Source organism: Conger conger, chromosome 1, assembly GCF_963514075.1.
Source record: "Conger conger chromosome 1, fConCon1.1, whole genome shotgun sequence".
NCBI classification, from domain to species: Eukaryota; Metazoa; Chordata; class Actinopteri; order Anguilliformes; family Congridae; genus Conger; species Conger conger.
The window spans coordinates 51353162-51373718 of record NC_083760.1 but is presented as its reverse complement, the minus strand read 5'-3'; the positions used below and the strand labels follow the sequence as shown (position 1 = coordinate 51373718).

The 20557-nt window shown below is 40.6% G+C and overlaps 1 protein-coding gene across 2 annotated transcripts in view; it reads right to left on the bottom strand.

Annotated features, from left to right (window-relative positions):
* Window positions 1–20557, bottom strand: part of oxr1a (oxidation resistance 1a) — a 188591-nt gene that overhangs the window by 146900 nt on the left and 21134 nt on the right. For both annotated transcript variants that reach the window (XM_061234916.1, XM_061234934.1), the window contains exon 2: window positions 7965–8055. In XM_061234916.1, the coding sequence (XP_061090900.1) occupies window positions 7965–7981 (17 nt within the window). In that variant the 5' untranslated portion in view covers window positions 7982–8055. The remainder of the gene's footprint in view (window positions 1–7964; window positions 8056–20557) is intronic.

Genomic DNA, 20557 nt, shown 5'->3' with positions numbered 1-20557 from the left:
AATTAAACAGTATGATATTTTTAGAGGATTAAAGGTCCTGTCACACCAGTGATTTAACCAGGCGACCTTTAATTGTGTTGCCCCTTGAAATAGCCATTTTAGTAACCACACTCTCATTAAAGTCTCCGCTTGACAGACATGTAATAAAAGTGCACTAAAGTGACCTTTTAAAAAGTGGTGGTTTGACTAATAACATTTTCCACTGGGAAACAATGAAAAGAATGGGCACAGCAGTAAAATTCTATTTGCATTTCTTTGAATAGCTTCTTATCCATCAATTGACACAGTGGTCTATTGTGAAAATCGTATTGACGAAAAGTAATATTATTTCAGACATTCACACTGGTAAAGTCCAAATAAAGGAAAACCAATCAAATTTTCAAACAAAGGGTTCAAAATTCAAAATTCTTCACTCACCAACACCACCTTTTAACTCAATACAAGCACTGTGATATATTGGCAATGTTCTTAATGCACACCTACGCATGTTATGTATGGAGAAAAAATAGCGATGATGACATTGAGACCATTTCTAAAATGTGCTTTTTCCTTCTGTGGCACACTTTCAAGTTCACAGAATCTCATGGCACACCATTCTCAAAAGAAATGACATACCTAATAAAGTGCTCACTGAGTGTATTTGACATCTTTAGACTTCTACTGCTGTAGCCTATCCAAAGCTCCTGACCCGTATCTACATGACTGTATGCATTGCGGCCACACAATTGCCTGATTAGATAATCACATGAATAAGTAGGTGTAATAAAGTATCTTCCTAATAAAGTGCTCAGTGAGTGTATATTGATGTAACACGTAAACAGTAGGCCTGAATGTTTGCGGTTGAATTAAGTGATAATGCATTTTAGTTACATATATTTTGGCTTTTGCAAATGGTATTCAGTGTTTCTCACAGGATTTTAGGAAACCGTGGTGAGGGGACTTTGAGGGATGTCGCCATGGAGGGGGAAAAAAAACAGTTAAATATTCGGTTTGAAAATCTTTGATCACAGAAAAAAGGATTCCCTGACCAATAGGCCAATAAATGTTTTAGTCTCATTGTATATCTCGTTTCATGAGATTTGTATGTAGAGATTTTATACGGAGAGGTTTGTAGCATGAGCTATGTGGCGATATGGTGGTGCAGTCGATAACACTGTCATCTCAGAACAACAAAGTTTCAGTCTTGCTATTTTTCATCTCTTAATCCCTCTCCCGACCTTATCCCTCTCCCTGTCTCCCTCCTTCTTAAATAAAATTTACTTGTGGGTAGCATATTTTGTGAAAAGTTGATGAGGGAGGTAGGGTAGTGAGGCAGTCCAGACCACACCCGTACCTGACATTGTTTTCAATACAGAGTGTGATAATAGTTATTTATATTACTTTGAATAGATATGTGATGGATGTGTAGAGGATGCATCCCTCTGTGATAAGGTCATTTAAACATTTTCCAGCCACTTTCAGTTGAAGTATTTCATGTGAACTTTTTAAAAAGATGTTTCACACGGCACACCTGAGCTCACCTGATGGCACACTGGTTGGAAGATGCTGAAGTATGGCAATAGGATACTGGTACAGAATGAAGAAATATGGCTGATCTGATCTGGGGCTTGATTATTGAAGATCATTATGGGCCATCACAAATGTATTCTGAAACAACCTGCTTCATAATTGTTCTGCAGACGCTACTATGGCAGAACTACAGCAGTGGCCTGAACCTCATAGGAAATACAGTGTTGGATGGGAAGTGGAGGAAACCACTCAACATATATTTTACGAACTGTACACAACTGTCACTATTATTTGCAGAGATCAATAGGGGACATTGTTGGTATCGGAGACAATGAGCTGAATAATGAGGGGGATTCCTTGGGGAGTCTTAAACAAGCTTACTGTAGTACAAACACCAGGATACCTTATTAGTTAATAGCTTATTGCTGGTAAAAAAAAGAAAAAAGAAAGAAGAAAATGCATATAAATGACATGAAATGGGTGAACAAGATTTATAGCCGTGACAGGGCAAGGTTTTAATGAGTTGCTAAAATTCAGCTTAAAAAGCAATCTCTCAACTGAAAGATTAAATTGAACAGAGCTTTAGTGTCCTTTTAATGAGCATTCATAAACAGGAATGATTAAACCAAAGTCACCAACCCACCTACCCATCCATAATAATAAAATGGGAGGCTAGCAAACAGAGAATGTTTTCCTTCGGAAAGTTCGTAAGATTTATTATTCTTGCCTCTCGTTTGCAACTTCATTCCAATAATAAAAGCTGAAGTAATATGTCAGTTGTTGAACTGATTAAAGTTTAATGGAAAGCTGTTAATTAACAGTCAGGGTGTGCCCAGACTAAGGATTTGGTGACTTTGGAGAGTAGGAGGAAGGTGAGTGGGGTAAACAAATACAGAATTCAACAGATGCAGCTGAGGCTTAACAGATACCAGCAGCCATTCTCGGCTGATTCGTTTCACATTCAGAAATACACTCTGGCTTTAGAAATTCTGTATTATACTAAAAATGATATTCATTGGGGCACACATATCTCCACTCCCCCAATGAGAATATGTGGTTTGTATTGGATTGATGAGAAATAACTACAATAACCGTGGGTTGCCAGCACCCTGAGAAGCCAAATACTGCTAATGTATAACCATATTCAGGAAGGTAAAACAAAGTAATTCCAAAATATTTTTGAATCCAAACCTGGGTCAAAGTATTAAAGGAAGAGGCATCAGTGCAATTTCACCCAGTACTGTTGATTAGTCAGTGACCAAACATCTCACGGTTTCCATTTCCCGCAGGCCAAGAGTTCACACCATTGTCTCCCAAACCCGCTTCATATTCAAATATTTCGTTTAGTTGACAATTTTAAAATAACTTTCTGAACATTTGCAACAAGGAGAACAACGCTAATAGACCAGACGAAAACCTGTGAAACATCTCTGAAGCGTAATCTTTCTTGAGGGTTGTTTATGTATACAACCTTTGATATAACCTACTGCTTTCCCCATTAAGACTAGCGCCTAGAAATGGTGTATTGCCACGGGCTGATTTATACATCAGGCTTTAGCTCTCGTTCTTTCCCAGACATTTTCAGCTCACAGCAGACGCAACCAAGATAAATCAGAGTCTGAATGATAAACCGCTCAAAGGCTGTCGGTAACAGGTGAGTACTTGGTAGCCTATAAAACAAGTGTACGGCGCTTAATCTCCACTCTGTCATATTCTAATAAATGTGGTGCAAAGGCAAAGCAGCTTCATTCTGACTAAAGGAGGCCATTTTGCTGGGAATTGATTTTAAAAACATACTGTAATTCAACATCATATTTGATGACACTCTTTGGCAGTTAACTGCGGCAAAAAAAGGAACCCAGAGTTTGTATTTGTAGTAATTGTAGTAACCCAGAATGCAGGGTTAAGGGCCTTGCTCAAGGGCCCAACGGCTGTGCGGATCTTATTGTGGCTAGACTGGGGATCGAACCACTGACCTTGCAGGGCCCAGTCATGTACCTTAACCACTATGTTACAGGCCGCCCTTTTTTATTTTATTTTAAGATAGATCCTCCAAAAAAGATAGGTGCCTCAATTACTCACAGCCCTGCTTTTAGCCACTTAGCCACTTTGTGCACCCTAACAAGGATAGCAGTACATTTAAGAGTGATCATTGCTGAAATACCCACTGTCAACTTGCAGACAGGCATGCACCCGCCTGAGAAATGATGTGATGTTAGCTGGTACTTCTTAACACACTGCTTTTGTACATTGGGTTTGCATAGACACCAGACTGAGGAAGACACCTCACCCAGTCAACCAGCAGGGTCGCCAGCGAGCGTCACCATCACTGGTATTGTTCATTTTATACCATGTTCCTTGCTCATCTTTATGATTCACCAAGGTGTGAGGTCTGTGCACAAACTCTTGAAAGACATGACAAATAAACAGGTGATAAAGAAGTGGGTGATTTAAAGCACTATTTCAGAGAGTGTCACAGACCCTTCATAACCTTTGCTTGCCAATTGTGACAGACCATGTCTTGTGGCAATCAAAAAAACGTACACCAAAATAACACTAAAAAGGCCAAGGCCATTTAATACCATTATAAGGGGTACAAAAAGCACAGCCAAATTACAATGATTATGAATAGCTATCTGAGATGATGCTTCCATAACAGACTTGATAAAACCTAGGTTTGAGTACTTTTGAAAAATAACCACAAAAACTTTCCAAAAAAGTAATATCAACTTTGCTGCAGTATATAATTAAGCACAACCTGTACAGTATACATTCACAATGTCCTGTTGTCAGGAAATAAGCCAACCTTATGATCTGCTCTTGGTTAGCTTTAGCTCCAGCATCCATAGAACTTCAACAAAAAGCAGAAAAAGTCTGAAAAGCTCAATAGCTTTCTTACTTAACAGCTCACATAGGGTTGGGAAGAAATAATTTTTCAAACAACCCATCTGAAGCACGCAGTGTAAAGAGAGATTCCACAATTGCTCAAATACAAACAAGAGACTCATCATTTATGGAGCTGCCAGTGTCACAACACGTTCTTGAAAATTGAGAAACTGAAACTGGGTTTACAAAAAGTAGAAATGTATTCCAATCAAAGAAAGGTTCCTTTATTACATTTTTTTTGAACGTGGTGCCTAACATGGGGCTAAGTACAGTATACACGATTCCCACCCAAATTTCGAAAGGCCAATCATCTGCAACTAAAGCTGTTTACATGCGGCATCCGCCAATTCTGGAGAGCACAGACATCCATAGTAGTCCTCCTAAACTGGTGCAGCCCGCCTGATCACCAGTCAGCCCAGGTCGGCTCATGTCACCCCGCTTCTCATTGGCCTCCACTGGCTTCCTATTGCCACACGCATCCGATTCAAGGCCCTAGTGTTGGCATTTCAGGCTGCTTTTCAGGGACTGCCCCACCTTACATACAATCCTTGATCACTCCCTCCTCCCCAGCTAGACCACTCCGGTCTGCCAGCTCTGGTCGCCTTATGGTTCCCTCACTATGAGCACCTGGCGGTCGAGCTGCACGTTCACGCCTGTTTTCCGTTCTGGTTCCTCAGTGGTGGAATGACTTGCCTACCACTGTCAGGACAGCAGAATCCCTCCCCCTATTTCGAGGCAGACTAAAAACACACCTTTTCAAACTCTACCTTAGTCCTCCCTCCTGATTTCCCCCGCCCCCCTTTCTGATATCCCTATCCCTCTTGTCTAACCCCCCCAAAAAAATAAATAAATAAATAAATAAATAAAAAATTGCACTTATACTGACTATATGTTTAGAACAGCACTTCCGATGTTTTTTTTTTTTTTTACTAGTTATGGATGTGATGCTTTGACTTGTGGAAGAACCTATGCACTTGTAAATCGCTTTGGATTAAAAGTGTCTGCCAAATGACCAGCAAGGGTCGCTAGATAGAGATGAACGTGGACTCCGATCCAACAGAGCTCCCATACCCTGGACATGAGGCTCATCCATGTACTCCTGCATGGTGCCCAAACCAAATGAGCCATCCAGGTAGTCTCATCAAAACAATTTAAGGGAAGTTTTTATAATGAGTGACAATATTATTTATTATTATGTATTCTATGTTTTGAATGGGCGGCACGGATGGTGCAGTGGGTAGCACTGCCGCCTCACAGCAAGGAGGTCCTAGGTTCGAATCCCCGTCGGCCGGGGCCTCTCTGTGCGGAGTTTGCATGTTCTCCCCGTGTCTGCGTGGGTTTCCTCCGGGTACTCCGGTTTCCTCCCACAGTCCAAAGACATGCACGTTAGGCTGATTGGAGAGTCTAAATTTCCCGTAGGTATGAGTGTGTGAGTGAATGGTGTGTGTGCCCTGAGATAGACTGGCGACCTGTCCAGGGTGTATTCCTGCCTTTCGCCCAATGTATGCTGGGATAGGCTCCAGCCCCCCTGCAACCCTGATCAGGATAAGCGGGTTCAGATAATGGATGGATGGATGGATGTTTTGAATGGTCTTTTCTGCACAAGTCTTCATTCCCAGATTTAGAGCACATTATCCAATATAATTTAAATCAATATATAAATTATTATTTGATTCTTTTGATACATGATAGTCAGTGTTGGAAGCAATGATAAGTAACTGCTCAAGACATTTCACAATCTCTCTTTAGAAAAAGATTGGTAAGTAGAGAAGTAAAAAAATAAAGAAATGATTTATGACTATTAACAGAGCCCAGTTATTACTTTGCAGTGCAATGGCTGGCCAGTTGCATGTAACATTTTAATCAATGTACAAACTCCTGATCAAAGCAAGACACGCTTCTCAGCAAATAATAAAGTTCAGAATGATATACAATATTATTCACAACAATAATTAGAGACCAACTGTGCTCTAAAGACATTGTTTTGTGACAGACTTCCTCTGTGACAAATGGCTACATTCATGTATGATCTTTTTACCATTTTCTTGTTATTTCTGATGGCATGTCATGTTAATAATGCATATATAGATTAAGGTTAATATATAGGTACACAGCTTTCTTGAATTATTAAATATTCATTTTCTATTATCTGCATTTGTAACTTTGTTTGCACACACCCACACACTACTACATTGCTGCACTGTAATAAAGAGATCATTTATGATTCTACAGCATTTTTTGCTTATAAACATTCAGAGGATTCTAAAATGGTCACTGTAAATGTTGACAGGCATTAAACTATTGTACTAAATCTTCCCACAAGAACCTTCCTATTTTAGGTTGGAGGTCTCCACACCTGTATCTGAGATAAAGTACTCACTCCAGAACCATGCTCTCCACTGTCTGAGGTTTTTGGAGTATTCCAGGGGCAAAGATGGACCTGTGGTTACTTCTATTTTCCTGAAAGCTTGCTGAGGCAGGATGATTTATGTACACCCAGGCACATGAGAAACAGTTAGCACTGAGTGATTTGTGGGGGGTTTTTGCACCGTACACGAGACATTGTTTTGCTTCCCTGCTATATGCATAAATTAAGGGCTTTTCCCTGATTTGAATAATGTATCCCTCCACCAAGGAAAAGGATTCTAAATACCATTTCCTGCTTGTGTGAAACCAGTGTATATACCTGCGAGGTGTACTTGAACCATTTCTGCTCTGAATTAAAACTAACATAGCGAGAGCTCACGGGAACTGAGTGTCAACATTATAAATGCTTATGAACACAAAGCCCCCCCAGGCTTGTGTGAAATGACAGAGCCAGTAAGCTGCTTGCGTTCACATGTGCGCGCACGTGTGCGAGTGCCCGCAGGCACTCACTCAGACTGAATGAAACGATTCTCCACGGAGCAGCGTTTCACTGCGTTCGGGAGGGAGAACATGAAAACAATACGGAAGCTCCCAATTACCTCAAATCAAAATGTTTGCAATTTAAAAAAATGTAGTGGTTGGAGAAGAGTAAACAAGGGGTTATAAAGTGCAAACTGCACTTTTAGAACCTTCAAGTTGTGAATAAGCAACTTAATGGTGTCACTGTTCAACTGCCTATTTTGAGCAATGACCATTCCATTTTTACCATAACTTTACTTCACAGATAATCAGTATATTAAGCATTAATCATTTTAAGATTAATGCTTAATATACAGGAAGGATTAAATAGCTCCATCCACCTGAGACACTCTGCCATTATAAACAAGCACAACACACAGGCAATACATACTTTACTATGGCAAAAGATTCCAGATTTTTTTTCTTTTTTTTCTTTTTCTAAAAGCTCAATAATTTGCCGCCGGGCGGTCCCACCCCTATTAAATGGTAAAATAAGAGGAAGACCCTGAGATAACAGACAACAACAACCCTTGCCCCCAAATAAACAAAACAAAGGTGAAAAATGAAACTAACATACAGACAGCAGAAACATTTTTCGACGTCAGACGTAATTGGCTGAAAGTTGTGGCAGTATTTACAAAGCGCAAAAACACAACACAACAGACAGCTGCAGGAACACTGACCTTTTGGTGCTGAACATCTTGGCAGGAACCCCTTTTCAGATGACTGCTGGTAATGAGATGAAATGGCAGGTCTTCTGGGGAGGGAGTCAACCTAAGAATGGATAAGGGGACACAGATTGATGCATGGTGAGCTTTTCAATGTTGTGACAGCATCCTTGTGATGTCAGGGCAGAATGTTCCTACACAGTCCCGGGGACCACAATTAATGCCCTTCAAGCTCTGGAGTGATGTTTTTAATTGCTTGTTAATTGGTTATTATAGTTATCATTGCTATTAGATGTGAAAAATCATTCGTTTTTGTAAACATTTGCCATCCCATTCTTTTAAATGGTTAACCGTGTAACCGATACTGCTTATGACCAATAGGGACCGTATCTTAATTATGTATTTATTTCTAAACTGACGGGTGAGGTTCGCTGCATACGAGTGCTAATGATTTTACTTTTACGCCAATACAGGGCTCTATACAATTTTACATATTTTAATGTATTGATAAACTTTGCAGATGCATTTGATTTTATATGGCGCTGGGCAATCGTGGTGGTGAGATTAACACTTCTCGCTGAAAGTAGGACATTTTCGCTTTCAATATCCGATGGATAATGATAGGCTACTGGTCTAAGGACTAAGCTCTAGCCAACATTAGATAGAACATAACACTTACAAAAATGTTAGACAGTGATTGCACTATGAAGTAGACTCAAAAGTTGGAAAATTGTTGGATTTAATAAAATGATGAACAATGCTTACATGCAATTATAGCCTTTATATGATGTTTTCAACTTTCCTACTTGCAACATGCAACATTTGTCCAACGATGGATTGCTTTATTTATTTTTATGTAGATACGGCATAGTGGAAAGCTACATGCAGTTTGCCGGTAGTTTGAATTTGCGTATCAATGAATAAATACAGATCTTCTCCTAACCTTAAGAAACGCCATACAATAAACCATAAGTGAAACAGATTTAAAACACACAGAAATGACTTTACTATAAAACTGTAGCATTCAAAGCGATGTTTGCAAGTCCTTGAAGTAACCAAAGATTGCTTGCTAGAACTACTGTAGCTAGTCGATTGCAAGTTTAGAATGTAAACCACAATAATACGCCTGGTGGTGAATTTGCATTTATTTTAAACTGAACTTACCATTTCAGCTTCAGAAAAAAAAAATAATAATAATCAGTTAGCAATTTTTAGCAACTCCGTTTCGGTGAACCGTTTAAACATTTAACCGTTCACACCCCTAATGGGTATCATATTAGTCATCAAAAAAGCTGCCTTTGGCTCGAACTGGACATTTGTGGGCATTTTTGCAAGCAACTTATGTATGAAGCAAAGAAATTCCTTTGAACTCAGCACAAGATGTATTATTGCAGTACCTCCTGTGATTTTCTGTGATTGGTGTGAGCAAGACCATTGTCATTTTATGAAACAACCATAATGGTACCCTACAGAGTGGTAAAAATCAAAACATTGAAAAAAAAAAAAAAAAAAAAAAAAAAAAGATTTAATAAAATAGACACAAATTATAGATAACTTTACCGCAGTGATCTATAGCGTTGTGTAGAAAGTTTTTATATAATCACATTTGAAATGCCTGATTTACAGAAACTTTTCCTCAAAAATATGACAAACATACTAATAATGGTTCCAGTCAGCACCACTTTTTTATTCTAAAATGATAAACTAAAAGGCAAAACACTTCAATTTCGTTCATCAACTTCTCAAACTGCGTGGGTGGAAAAACAAATTCTCTGAGCCATTTACAAAAGCCATTAAATGTGGTGGAAAGTCCTTATTTGACTTTGCATCCTACTTTGCAATGGAAACAGCATACAATTTTGTGTACAGGGTCATATTACTAATGCAGTCCAAAATATGCACCTTAAAGGTAAATGTGGAAGAAGTCTAATTGGAAAATAAACAACTTAGTAATATCAACCTGATCATGAATAAATTATGTAATTTCCCTCATGATTATTGTCCAATGAAAGACCAAATGAAATACAGATAAAAAACAATACATCTAATCACCAAATTATGCAATTTCAATATTTAGTTATCTCTACACCATTAAAGTCCAGAAATGCTCTGACAATTATCTGCATGAAATTTCACAGCAAAAGACAGCCATACAGATTTACATTTCCAAAGTGCCTACTGTGCTGTAGGTAATGCTGCCTGCTGTGAGCCAATTGCTCTTTCGTGAAAAGGTTATCAAAGAAGAGGAGGGGATTCAATAACTAATGCCACTTTCAGTAGGTCTAGCTCGCAACCATGTGTGCATACAGTAATGAGGAGCAGATGAGAACTGGGTGATAAGATGAACCGGTCACTACCCTTCTTACTCTTCGCCCCTTCTTCCTCTCCCTCCCACACTCCCTCTCTCCTCAAAGTAAGAACCAATATCTGCCAAACCTAAAGACAAACAAGCATCATCTTCTCTGATGAGAAAAACCGTACAAGAAATAAAAAGCACAGCTTAAACCGAAATTAGGCTTTCATCAAATCATAATAAAACACAATGACCTACACAACTCAACATGAACCGTTTTAAGGACATTAGGCAGACATTAGGCAAACAGAATAGTGCAGATCTGAACCAGTAAGAGAACTGCTTAGGTTCCCTTCCATGGGCATCTAACCACGTTTGGAAATATCCAGCTGTTTAAATGCTAGTGTAAATTTCCAGTCAATGTTGGTGAACGGGGATACGGGTAGCAGCTAAGCTTACAACAGCAAGAACAACAGTCATAGCTGAATTAAAAATATTCAAAAGATTGGCCACATAATGAAAAATGGTACTGTATGCAATAGTCTCTGACCCCGTTTAAACTTGGTAGTTTCTTGTGACTTGTATCTAGATAGTATCCTGATATGGATTTAACCACATTGTATTTACACTTGGTAGTCAGATGCATTTCCGGCTAGCCAGATTGAAATCCGATTGCTATTTTGCGCGTACAATGTGTAGGAGGGAGGCAAAGTGTGACTGCCATCTGTGAGGAGCCTGTGAGCTGGGGGTTCTGCCATTTGTGAGGTGGGGGTTCTGGTGTGTGTCAAAAGGGACAAAGGACAATGCTGTTTGTAGTACCTTTTGACGAGTTCCAGACCAGTGACGGCAAGAAGATAAGGGATAGATATATGGTGGGTGGATGAGCGGTTCCCGGGCAATTAGGCCATGTGGGCCATTAAAACTCCTGGGAAAAGAATGTGCCTAAAATCTTATGACCCCACACCTGGTCACTTCCAGGGGGAAAGACTCCGGGCAGTACCACAGTGCCCTCCTTTGGGCACTGCTGTCATTACCCCAGGGACTACTCTCTTGGAGGAAAACCTCAGAACTGTGGTTGAAATGGTCAATAGACCCGGTACAATATTGTAAACATTGCCCATGTGATCCTTGTTGTATTGCATTATGCCCATTGTTGTAATAACAGGAATTACATGTAAAATGGATACACAGGAGGGAGGTTTCATGATAACTGCACCATAACAAAACATTAGGATAATCTGTTTGGTATGGATGTGATCCAGTAAAATCAAGGAATCAGATGAGATACATTTCATACCAAATGGATTTTAATAAACCATAGTTTCAATAACTCAAGGGAAAACCTACACGTCCTCTCTTGGTAATCATCTAATTTTCCCTACGCAACAACCCCCAACGGTGGGGGTCTAAATTCCAGATTCGACAACCCCACCAGGCTAATTTATGGCACTGCCGCCTGGATCAAACACATGATTTGGCATAAAAGCCAGGGAGACGAGCCTATCAGGGAAGATCGCACTCGACTTCCCACACTGTGCATACTTTGTATATGTGTGTAGCGAAAGCAGGCTGGGTAAGACTATTTCACTCTGTTCTTTTTATCTTCAATTTGTCTTTTCGTAATTGACTGTGTGTTTCCACGCTAACTGCCTACCCGTCTGCTAATAAATTATTTTGTTTTTAACTTGCGTGATCTCCATGACTCTAATTCATCTTGTACCTTTTCAGCCTAAATTACAACTGAATATTGAGGGGGACAATGGGGACCAAGGACTGACCGATCGGCAGTCCCTTGGTACAGGTGATAGTTCTAAGCTGTGAGGCCAGCAAGTTTCTGCCAACGTAAAGGGTCGGCTATGCACGGCTCTTGTGGTTTGACGCGAAGGGAACCCCTGGGCATTACGGCGCTGGTTCCTGTCAAATTATCTCTAAGGAGCCCAGTTAATGCTACGCCGACCTGGGCTCACAACTATCATGACTGTGTTGCATGTATTGTGTTGACTGGACCCTCAGCCTCTGAGTTCTACACCGAACTGAGAGCTTGGTACCCATGTGATAGTTCTAAGCTGTGAGGCCAGCAAGTTTCTGCCAACTTAAAGGATCGGTTAGGCACGGCTCTTGTGATTTGACGCGAAGGGAATCCCTGGGCGTTACGGCGCTGGTTCCTGTCAAATTATCTCTAAGGAGCCCAGTTAATGCTACGCCGACCTGGGCTCGCAACTATCATGACTGTGTTGCATGTATTGTGTTGACTGGACCCTCAGCCTCTGAGTTCTACACCGAACTGAGAAATTCAGCAATAATGTTAATCGCGAGAACATATATTGAGTAATGGTGGCGCAGGTACGAGTCGAGTGTAATCACTCCCGAGGTTCGCGTAAATTTCAAACCCAAATTTCTAAATTATATATCTTAAATGGAGTCAGATAAACGAGTGGAACGAGAGTGACCACTAAGCTTTCAAATACGGCCCCGTTTACGAACGGAGAATATTAGGAATTTTACTGATCTGTTTCAAGCCAGTTGTAAGCGGGATATGGGGCAGGTCAATCCATATCCGACCCGTGGCAACAGACCCAGTATATTCCTAAACATAATTGTGCTCTGTTCGTGTGCGGAGGATGATAATTAAAATCTTTCATTCAACAGCCAGGAAAGAACACGTCGTCCCTTCACCTCCAGCTATTCCCTCATAGGTCTAGCTGTGCAGGTTCTACAAATGCAAAACCCAGACAACCCACTTCCTGTTTTGTTCTGCCTCTTGCAGAGCAAATATGGCAGCTGCTAGGAAAATAGCTTCGTATGGCATATTTCAGTCTCCCAATGGAAAATGACATTTGGCCGGCAATGTAAGCTACAACAGAAAACGGTTGTGTATTCTACAGTTCAGTAAGTTTGTTATGAACGGAATTCTGTCAGTATCGCTATTGAGTGTTTTGTTTCACTCAAACTTCAACGAAGCGCGTCCTCTGTGCTTGTTGTTGTTACACGTGTTCCGGTTCAGGAGACGGCTAAGACATGTGACGTTATACACTCACCAAGCACTTTATTAGGAACATTTTTACTTTATTATATCTACTTATTCATGCGATTATCTAATTTGTCAATTGTTTGGCAGCAGTGCAATGCATACAATCATGTAGATATGAGTCAGGAGCTTCAGGTAATGTTCACATCAACCATCAGAATGGGGAAAAAAAGTGATCTAAGTGACTTTGACTGTGGAATGATTGTTGGTGGCAGACAGGGTGGTTTGAGCATCTCAGAAACGGCTGGTCTCCTGGGATTTTCACGCACACTAGTCTCTAGAATGGTGCAACAAACGAAAAGAAATCCAGTCAGCAGCAGTTCTGCGGACAGAAACACCTCGATAATGAGAGACTTCAGAGAAGAATGGTCAAAGCTGACAGGAAAGTGACAGTAACGCAAATAACCACACATTACAACAGTGGTATGCAGAAGACAATGCATCATAACTCTAAATGGATAGGCTACAGCAGTAGAAGTAAAATAGTAAAAAGTAATTAAAAAGTAAAAAGTCTAATAAATACCTAATGAAGTGCTCACTGAGTGTATATTGGGAGGTTTGGTTGTCATATATTATAAGGACGGATGAATTTACACTTGTATAACATCTCAGACCACCTCCTGAAGTGGTCTGGGCGATTGGATTTGAATATGTTCGTAAGGCATATTCGTTGCATTTGCATAGTGGTTAAGATGAATGACTGGGACACGCAAGGTTGGTGGTTCTAATCCCGGTGTAGCCACAATAAGGCCCTTAACCCTGCATTGCTCCAGGGGAGGATTGTCTCCTCAGTCTAATCAACTGTATGTCACTCTGGATAAGAGCGTCTGCCAAATGCCAATAATGTAATGTAATGTAATATTTCTATGTGGATAATCGCTATCCGGATATTCAAGAAAGTGTAAACGGGGTCTTAGTGAATGCTCTTTTATTGCAATTATGCATTAACAGTATAATAAGCCTGTTGGCTGTTGGGCTCATGCTTAGCCGTACTGCTCCAGACACTGAGACCTACATCTGGGAATGAAGAATTGAAGGAAGAAAGGACCATTCAAAAAGAATAAATATTTGTGGAAAAAAACTGCCCTTAAATTGTATTGATAAGAAGACCTGTAATTATAGTTTCTTAAACAGACAAATGCTGCCAGAATTTCACTGGGTGTTTTAAAACATTTGAAACTACTCATGATTTTCTAAATAAAATGAGTTTGGTTGGTACTGGTTAGCCTGGTTCATCCGTATTTAAAAAGGTTACTTTAGCATCAAAGCCTTTGAGGTATTCTGCATAGTTTCAAAGTCATATTAAGATTCCACATTAAGGTTAAGAAATTAACCCTGGGGATATTACCAGAATTCATCTAAGTTTTAAAAATATCTTTACCAACCTACTAAAAGAATGTTATGCAGGTTCTATTCCCGAGGGTAGGAGGTTATAGTTATGTCACTGAATCAAATCTTTCCCCCTCAGACCCTGAAGAAGTGAGGTTTGATTTTGTGCTTCCGGAAAATGCCATCATGAACCCTGTCCAAATTTGTCTGGTTTAGAAGGCAGATTTGCAGTTATGTAGGCAGATTTTAAGAAAATCTCCTAAACTGATTGATCTATAATCTAACAACTGCCACTCAGCAACTAACAAAAATTCACATCTGGCCAAGATCCAAGGTCTGGCAGAGAGTGGATGCACATCATTTCTCTACGTAGACTTGAAATTATAGCAAAGGATGCATCTCCTCAACTCATAGTTACCTGAGACTACTCAATTCCCCTTAAGCTTGAGCAGATGGTCTCAGTGAGAGCCCCATATGATATATTGCCTTACTTTTGAATTATAAATGTCAACCGGAAATGTTACTTAAAAAAAACTGCACATACATGCATTCAAATTGAAATCAAGGGAAGATAGTAAGACAAAGTTGTACCAACATGACAGAGTGCTGAACCTGAATACGTTCACTGAGCACTTTATTAGGTAGACATGTACACCAACTTGTTAACACAAATATTTAAATCAGCCAATCTTGTGGCAGCAGCTAAATTCATAAAAGCATACAGATGTAGTCAAGAGGTTCAGCTGTTCTTCAGGCCAAATGTCAGAATGGGGAAAAAATGCGGAGAAGGGCCAAGACTGGTCAAAGCGGACATGCAAATAACCACACATTACAACAGAAGTATGCAGAAGAACATCTCTGAACACACAACATGTCAAACCTCTGAGTGGATAGCAGCAGCAGAAGACCAATACATCTAAAAAATAAGCCTAATATATACCTAATAAAGTGCTCACTGACTGTACATCAATACATCAATACAGCAGCCCACTGTCAAAAAAGGCTTTCCTCATGCACGCTTTCAAATGAGCCATCCTAAAATCTCTGATAATCGACTTCATTCACATTGTACAAAGACGCATCCTACGCGCACGTCACATTTCTAATTCTGCCAAGGCTACACTCCATTCTTCTTCTTTAATCCGTTTCGGCTGAAGGATGTGGCGTATGATTGTTGCCAGCAGCCATCATTAAAACAGCCCTTTTTATCGGTTGATGCCGATTGTAATACCTAGGTCGAGTTGAACGAGACGCGCTCTCCTCATTAAACCCAGTTTCCTTTGTCCTCTTAATGAAACTTGTGATGTGAAGTGACAGATGATGCCCTGACCTTTCCGGGCATCAGGAGCAACAAAGCAGAGGAACCAGGATAAGGACACGGTCTACCAGACCATAAGCCCCACATCTGCATGGCCATTACTGTCCCAGTACTCCCTGACTGGGAGGAGAAGCATACATCGGGTCCTTTGCCAAACGACCCGCAGACAAAGTGACTGGTGTGGCAGCTTGACACGGTTTAGCTGGGTGACCAGTTCAGACCAGCTCCCAGCTTGACATGGTTTAGCTGGTTGGCCAGTTCAGACCAGCTCCCAGCTTGACATGGTTTGATTAGCTCAAGCTATGTTTTGAAACAGACAAGCTACAAACACTAGCTAGTTGACCAGCTGATGTCAAACTAGACCAGCTGATGTCAAACTAGACCAGCATCTGACGAGCTTGACAAGCTCAATTTTCAAGCTGGTCAAGCTGGAATAGCTGGATTTTAACAGATACGGTTGTATAGAGACCTCCAGTAGTAGCATGTGGATTATCCCAGCTGAACCATGGCTGAGTCAATTTAATTTAATCTGAGACTAGGGGCGGGCGACATTCTTTCCCCCGCCATGATACACCTCGTCCTTAAACTTTTCTGAAAAGGAATACCGGGTATTCCTGCTAAACAGCTAATATGCTAGCCAGCGATGCTTGCTTTCAAATGCATTGATTATGTATGATGACATTCAAGCAAAACTGAGAGATTTCATCACTACCTTGAAGTAGACCTGCATTTACACTACAAAGCATAGCTGTATAATTTGCTGCGTCGGTTGGTCATTGCTTAGTTTGGCATGGATTATACAATCCCAAATTATTCTGTGTGTAACCCAGCAATGTGATTTAATGTCATCAGTGAGTAACATAAATGCACTGCGATGAATTAACAGAGTTCATACATATTTGCATGTACACTCACCTTCATGAAATCATGAGCCTCAATGTTTCCCAATTATGAAGAAATATGTTAAGGTTAGAGGCAAGCCAATGACCTCTCATGTAACGTTACTTTAAAAAACCTCCAAAAAAGGAGGTTTTTAAAACTCATGTGATATGTATAATGTATTATCTAAAAATCAGAATTATGATTAAGGGGTGGGCGATACACTTTTTTTTTTTTTTACCATATTGCCCACCCCTTATTGACATCATTAAAACCTTCCATTAATTATATCCTGAACACATGCTCCAAACCTAATTTCAGGATATGAAATTAAACATTCACCAGTTTGATCAATCTGGGAGATTAGAATGACTGTCAAGCCAATATGGCCATTCACAAAGGGATCATTGTTTTGGAATGCGATGGTAGCTATTTAGTCTTGTAAACTGAATATATGGCTTTGTTTGGATACACACATGTAGCTATTAGGAGTGCATTAAAGAGGGTTATCCAGTGTCAACACATACTGTAGGTTACATACGTATCTATTCGGAAAACACACTCTGTCTCCACAATTCCACACAATAATGATAGGGGTTCAAGCCAACAAGACAGAACACACCCGTCATGCTTTGTATAAAGGAGGGCTTGTGTTCAGAGCAGTTGTCAACACAGATAAACAAAGAAACAGACTTGCCGGCCTGGTATGGAGGCATTGTGCATGGGGAGGTGAGATGTAATTAACCAATCCACAGCCCACACAACTGTCACCCAGAACCACAAAAACTAGCAACATATTTTGTTTCCAAAGGAACTTAGTGTAGGCTGCAATTATTTTCCCAAATAGGATAGACTCAAGAGGCCAAACCGGCCTTTGTTTAAATTTTATTTTTATTTTTTATATTAATTTATTTCAGATTTTGCCCTTTTTCTCCCAATTTGGTAGCCAATTGTACCCCTTCTACTCCAATCAGAGTTAGTGTTAGATACACCATCCACATCCCACCCCCTGGCAGCCTGAGGGAGAGCCGCATGCCTTCTTCAAGACGTCTCGTCTCTCATAATCGTGTTCGTGATTCCGAGGTGTCCAAGGTTCTTATTGTGCAGCGATCAGCTTACCCCGCCAAGTCCCTCCCCTCTGGAGCAGCGAGCCAATTATGCCGCTCCGCGTGAGCCACCAAACTTGGCTTTTGGCAGGACTGGTGTGCAACTGCAGTGACCCCGGTGCTAGGTGTGCAACTGCAGAGAACTGCAACCGCAAGTCTGCTGCATCTTAGCCAGTTGCGCCACCGCGGCCCGCCTTTTTTTTCTTTTTTTTTTAAAGATAATTTCCTGGTCATGCTGCGAGAAGGTGCTCACTAGCACCACTGCGGTTGGCTCCAGTATAGTATAGGTTTTTTATAGGGGAGGATTGTCTCCTGCTTAGTCTAGTCAACTGTACATCGCTGGGGGGGGGGGCATTTGGCCTTTGGCAGACGCTGTTATCCAGAGTGACATACAGTTGATTAGACTAAGCAGGAGACAATCCTCCCCTGGAGCAATGCAGGGTTAAGGGCCTTGCTCAAGGGCCCAATGGCTGTGCGGATCTTATTGTGGTTACACCGGGATTAGAACCACCGACCTTGTGTGTCCTAGTCATTTACCCGAACCACTACATTAGGCTTGAAAATTTACCCTAACCATTACAGGCCGCCCAAATAAATTAAAAAAACAGAACACACTGCAATTTCAGATAGCATTTGAATTGTAATTTATAAGTGACAGCTTATCATTGACTTCGATTTTTACAAAAGTAGGACTGATGTGTAGGAGAGTCAATAAAATGTACATATGATGATCATAACTGCCAAAGAAAATGTTCAGTTTACAATATGTCATTTCTCAAAGGAAGGTGTGCTGCATTTGAAGAAGGAAAATATACAGTGGAAAAGAAATGAACACTCTGAGAGAATACCCCCTCCTCACCCCACACCCCACCCTTTCTGAAAAATATGACTCATCTGTCCTGTGTGGCAAACCCATAAAGTGATTATACAGCAAACATTTTTATAGAACCACACATTCAGGGGATGCAAATCCCAATGGCAGTTAAAAATACTCCTAGGTAAGCCAATATACAGTGGTGTGAAAAAGTGTTTGCCCCCTTCCTGATTTCTTATTTTTATGCATGTTTGTCACACTTAAATGTTTCAGATCATCAAACAAATTTAAATATTAGTCAAAGACAACACAAGTAAACACAAAATGCAGTTTTTAAATGAATTATCCAAAAATCCAAACCTACATGGCCCTGTGTGAAAAAGTGAAAGTCAGTTAAGGTCAGTGTTCATGACTCCACCATAAGAAAGAGACTGGGCAAAAATGACCTGCATGGCAGAGTTCCAAGACGAAAACCACTGCTGAGCAAAAAGAACATTAAGGCTCGTCTCAATTTTGCCAGAAAACATCTTGATGATCCCCAAGACTTTTGGGAAAATACTCTGTGGTCTGACGAGACAAAAGTTGAACTTTTTGGAAGGTGTGTGTCCCATTACATCTGGCGTAACACCGCATTTCAGAAAAAGAACATCATACCAACAGTAAAATATGGTGGTAGTGTGATGGTCTGGGGCTGTTTTGCTGCTTCAGGACCTGGAAGACTTGCTGTGATAAATGGAACCAAGAATTCTGCTGTCTACCAAAAAATCCTGAAGGAGAATGTCCGGCCATCTGTTTGTGACCTCAAGCTGAAACAAACTTGGGTTCTGCAGCAGGACAATGATCCAAAACACACCAGCAAGTCCACCTCTGAATGGCTGAAGAAAAACAAAATTAAGACTTTGGAGTGGCCTAGTCAAAGTCCTGACCTGAATCCTATTGAGATGCTGTGGCATGACCTTAAAAAGGCAGTTCATGCTTGAAAACCCTCCAATGTGGCTGAATTACAACAATTCTGCAAAGATGAGTGGGCCAAAATTCCTCCACAGCGCTGTAAGAGACTCATTGCAAGTTATCGCAAATGCTTGATTGCAGTTGTTGCTGCTAAGGGTGGCCCAACCAGTTATTAGGTTTAGGGGGCAATCACTTTTTCACACAGGGCCATGTAGGTTTGGATTTTTTTTTCTCCCTTAATAATAAAAATCTTCATTTAAAAACTGCATTTTGTGTTTACTTGTGTTGTCTTTGACTAATATTTAAATTTGTTTGATGATCTGAAACATTTAAGTGTGACAAACATGCAAAAAAATAAGAAATCAGGACACTTTTTCACACCACTGTATAACACTCGAGTGACCAACAGACCAGCAAGGAAAGGATCAAAGGAGCCTAACTGCATGACCCATCCAGTTTTGGACCATTCGTGAGTCATTCCATTTCTGACATTCACATATTTTAAATAGACAAAAATTACATTTTAAATACACTTTTGACCTCATCCTGAAATCGAGCGTCCCAGCCATTCCAGTTATGTCACTTGTTCATGCCCCATGATCTGGAACGAAAAACCAAATGTGCCAGTGCCAACCGTGGCCTCGAACCCTACATGGAGACACGTAATTGGTCACAGCATTGGCCAGGGAGGTCATTCTTTTACCACTTTATCTCCCCTGTGGCCAAACGGGCACCCGAGAACCCTGATGTCAAAGAAGGGGGGGTAGTAGTAGTAGTAGTAGTAGTAGCAGCACCACCACCACCAGTAGTAGTCGAGTAGCTAAAGTGCAGGACTGGGACCTGGAAGCCCCAGTGTAGCCACAATAAGGTCTGTGTAGCTCTTGGGCCCA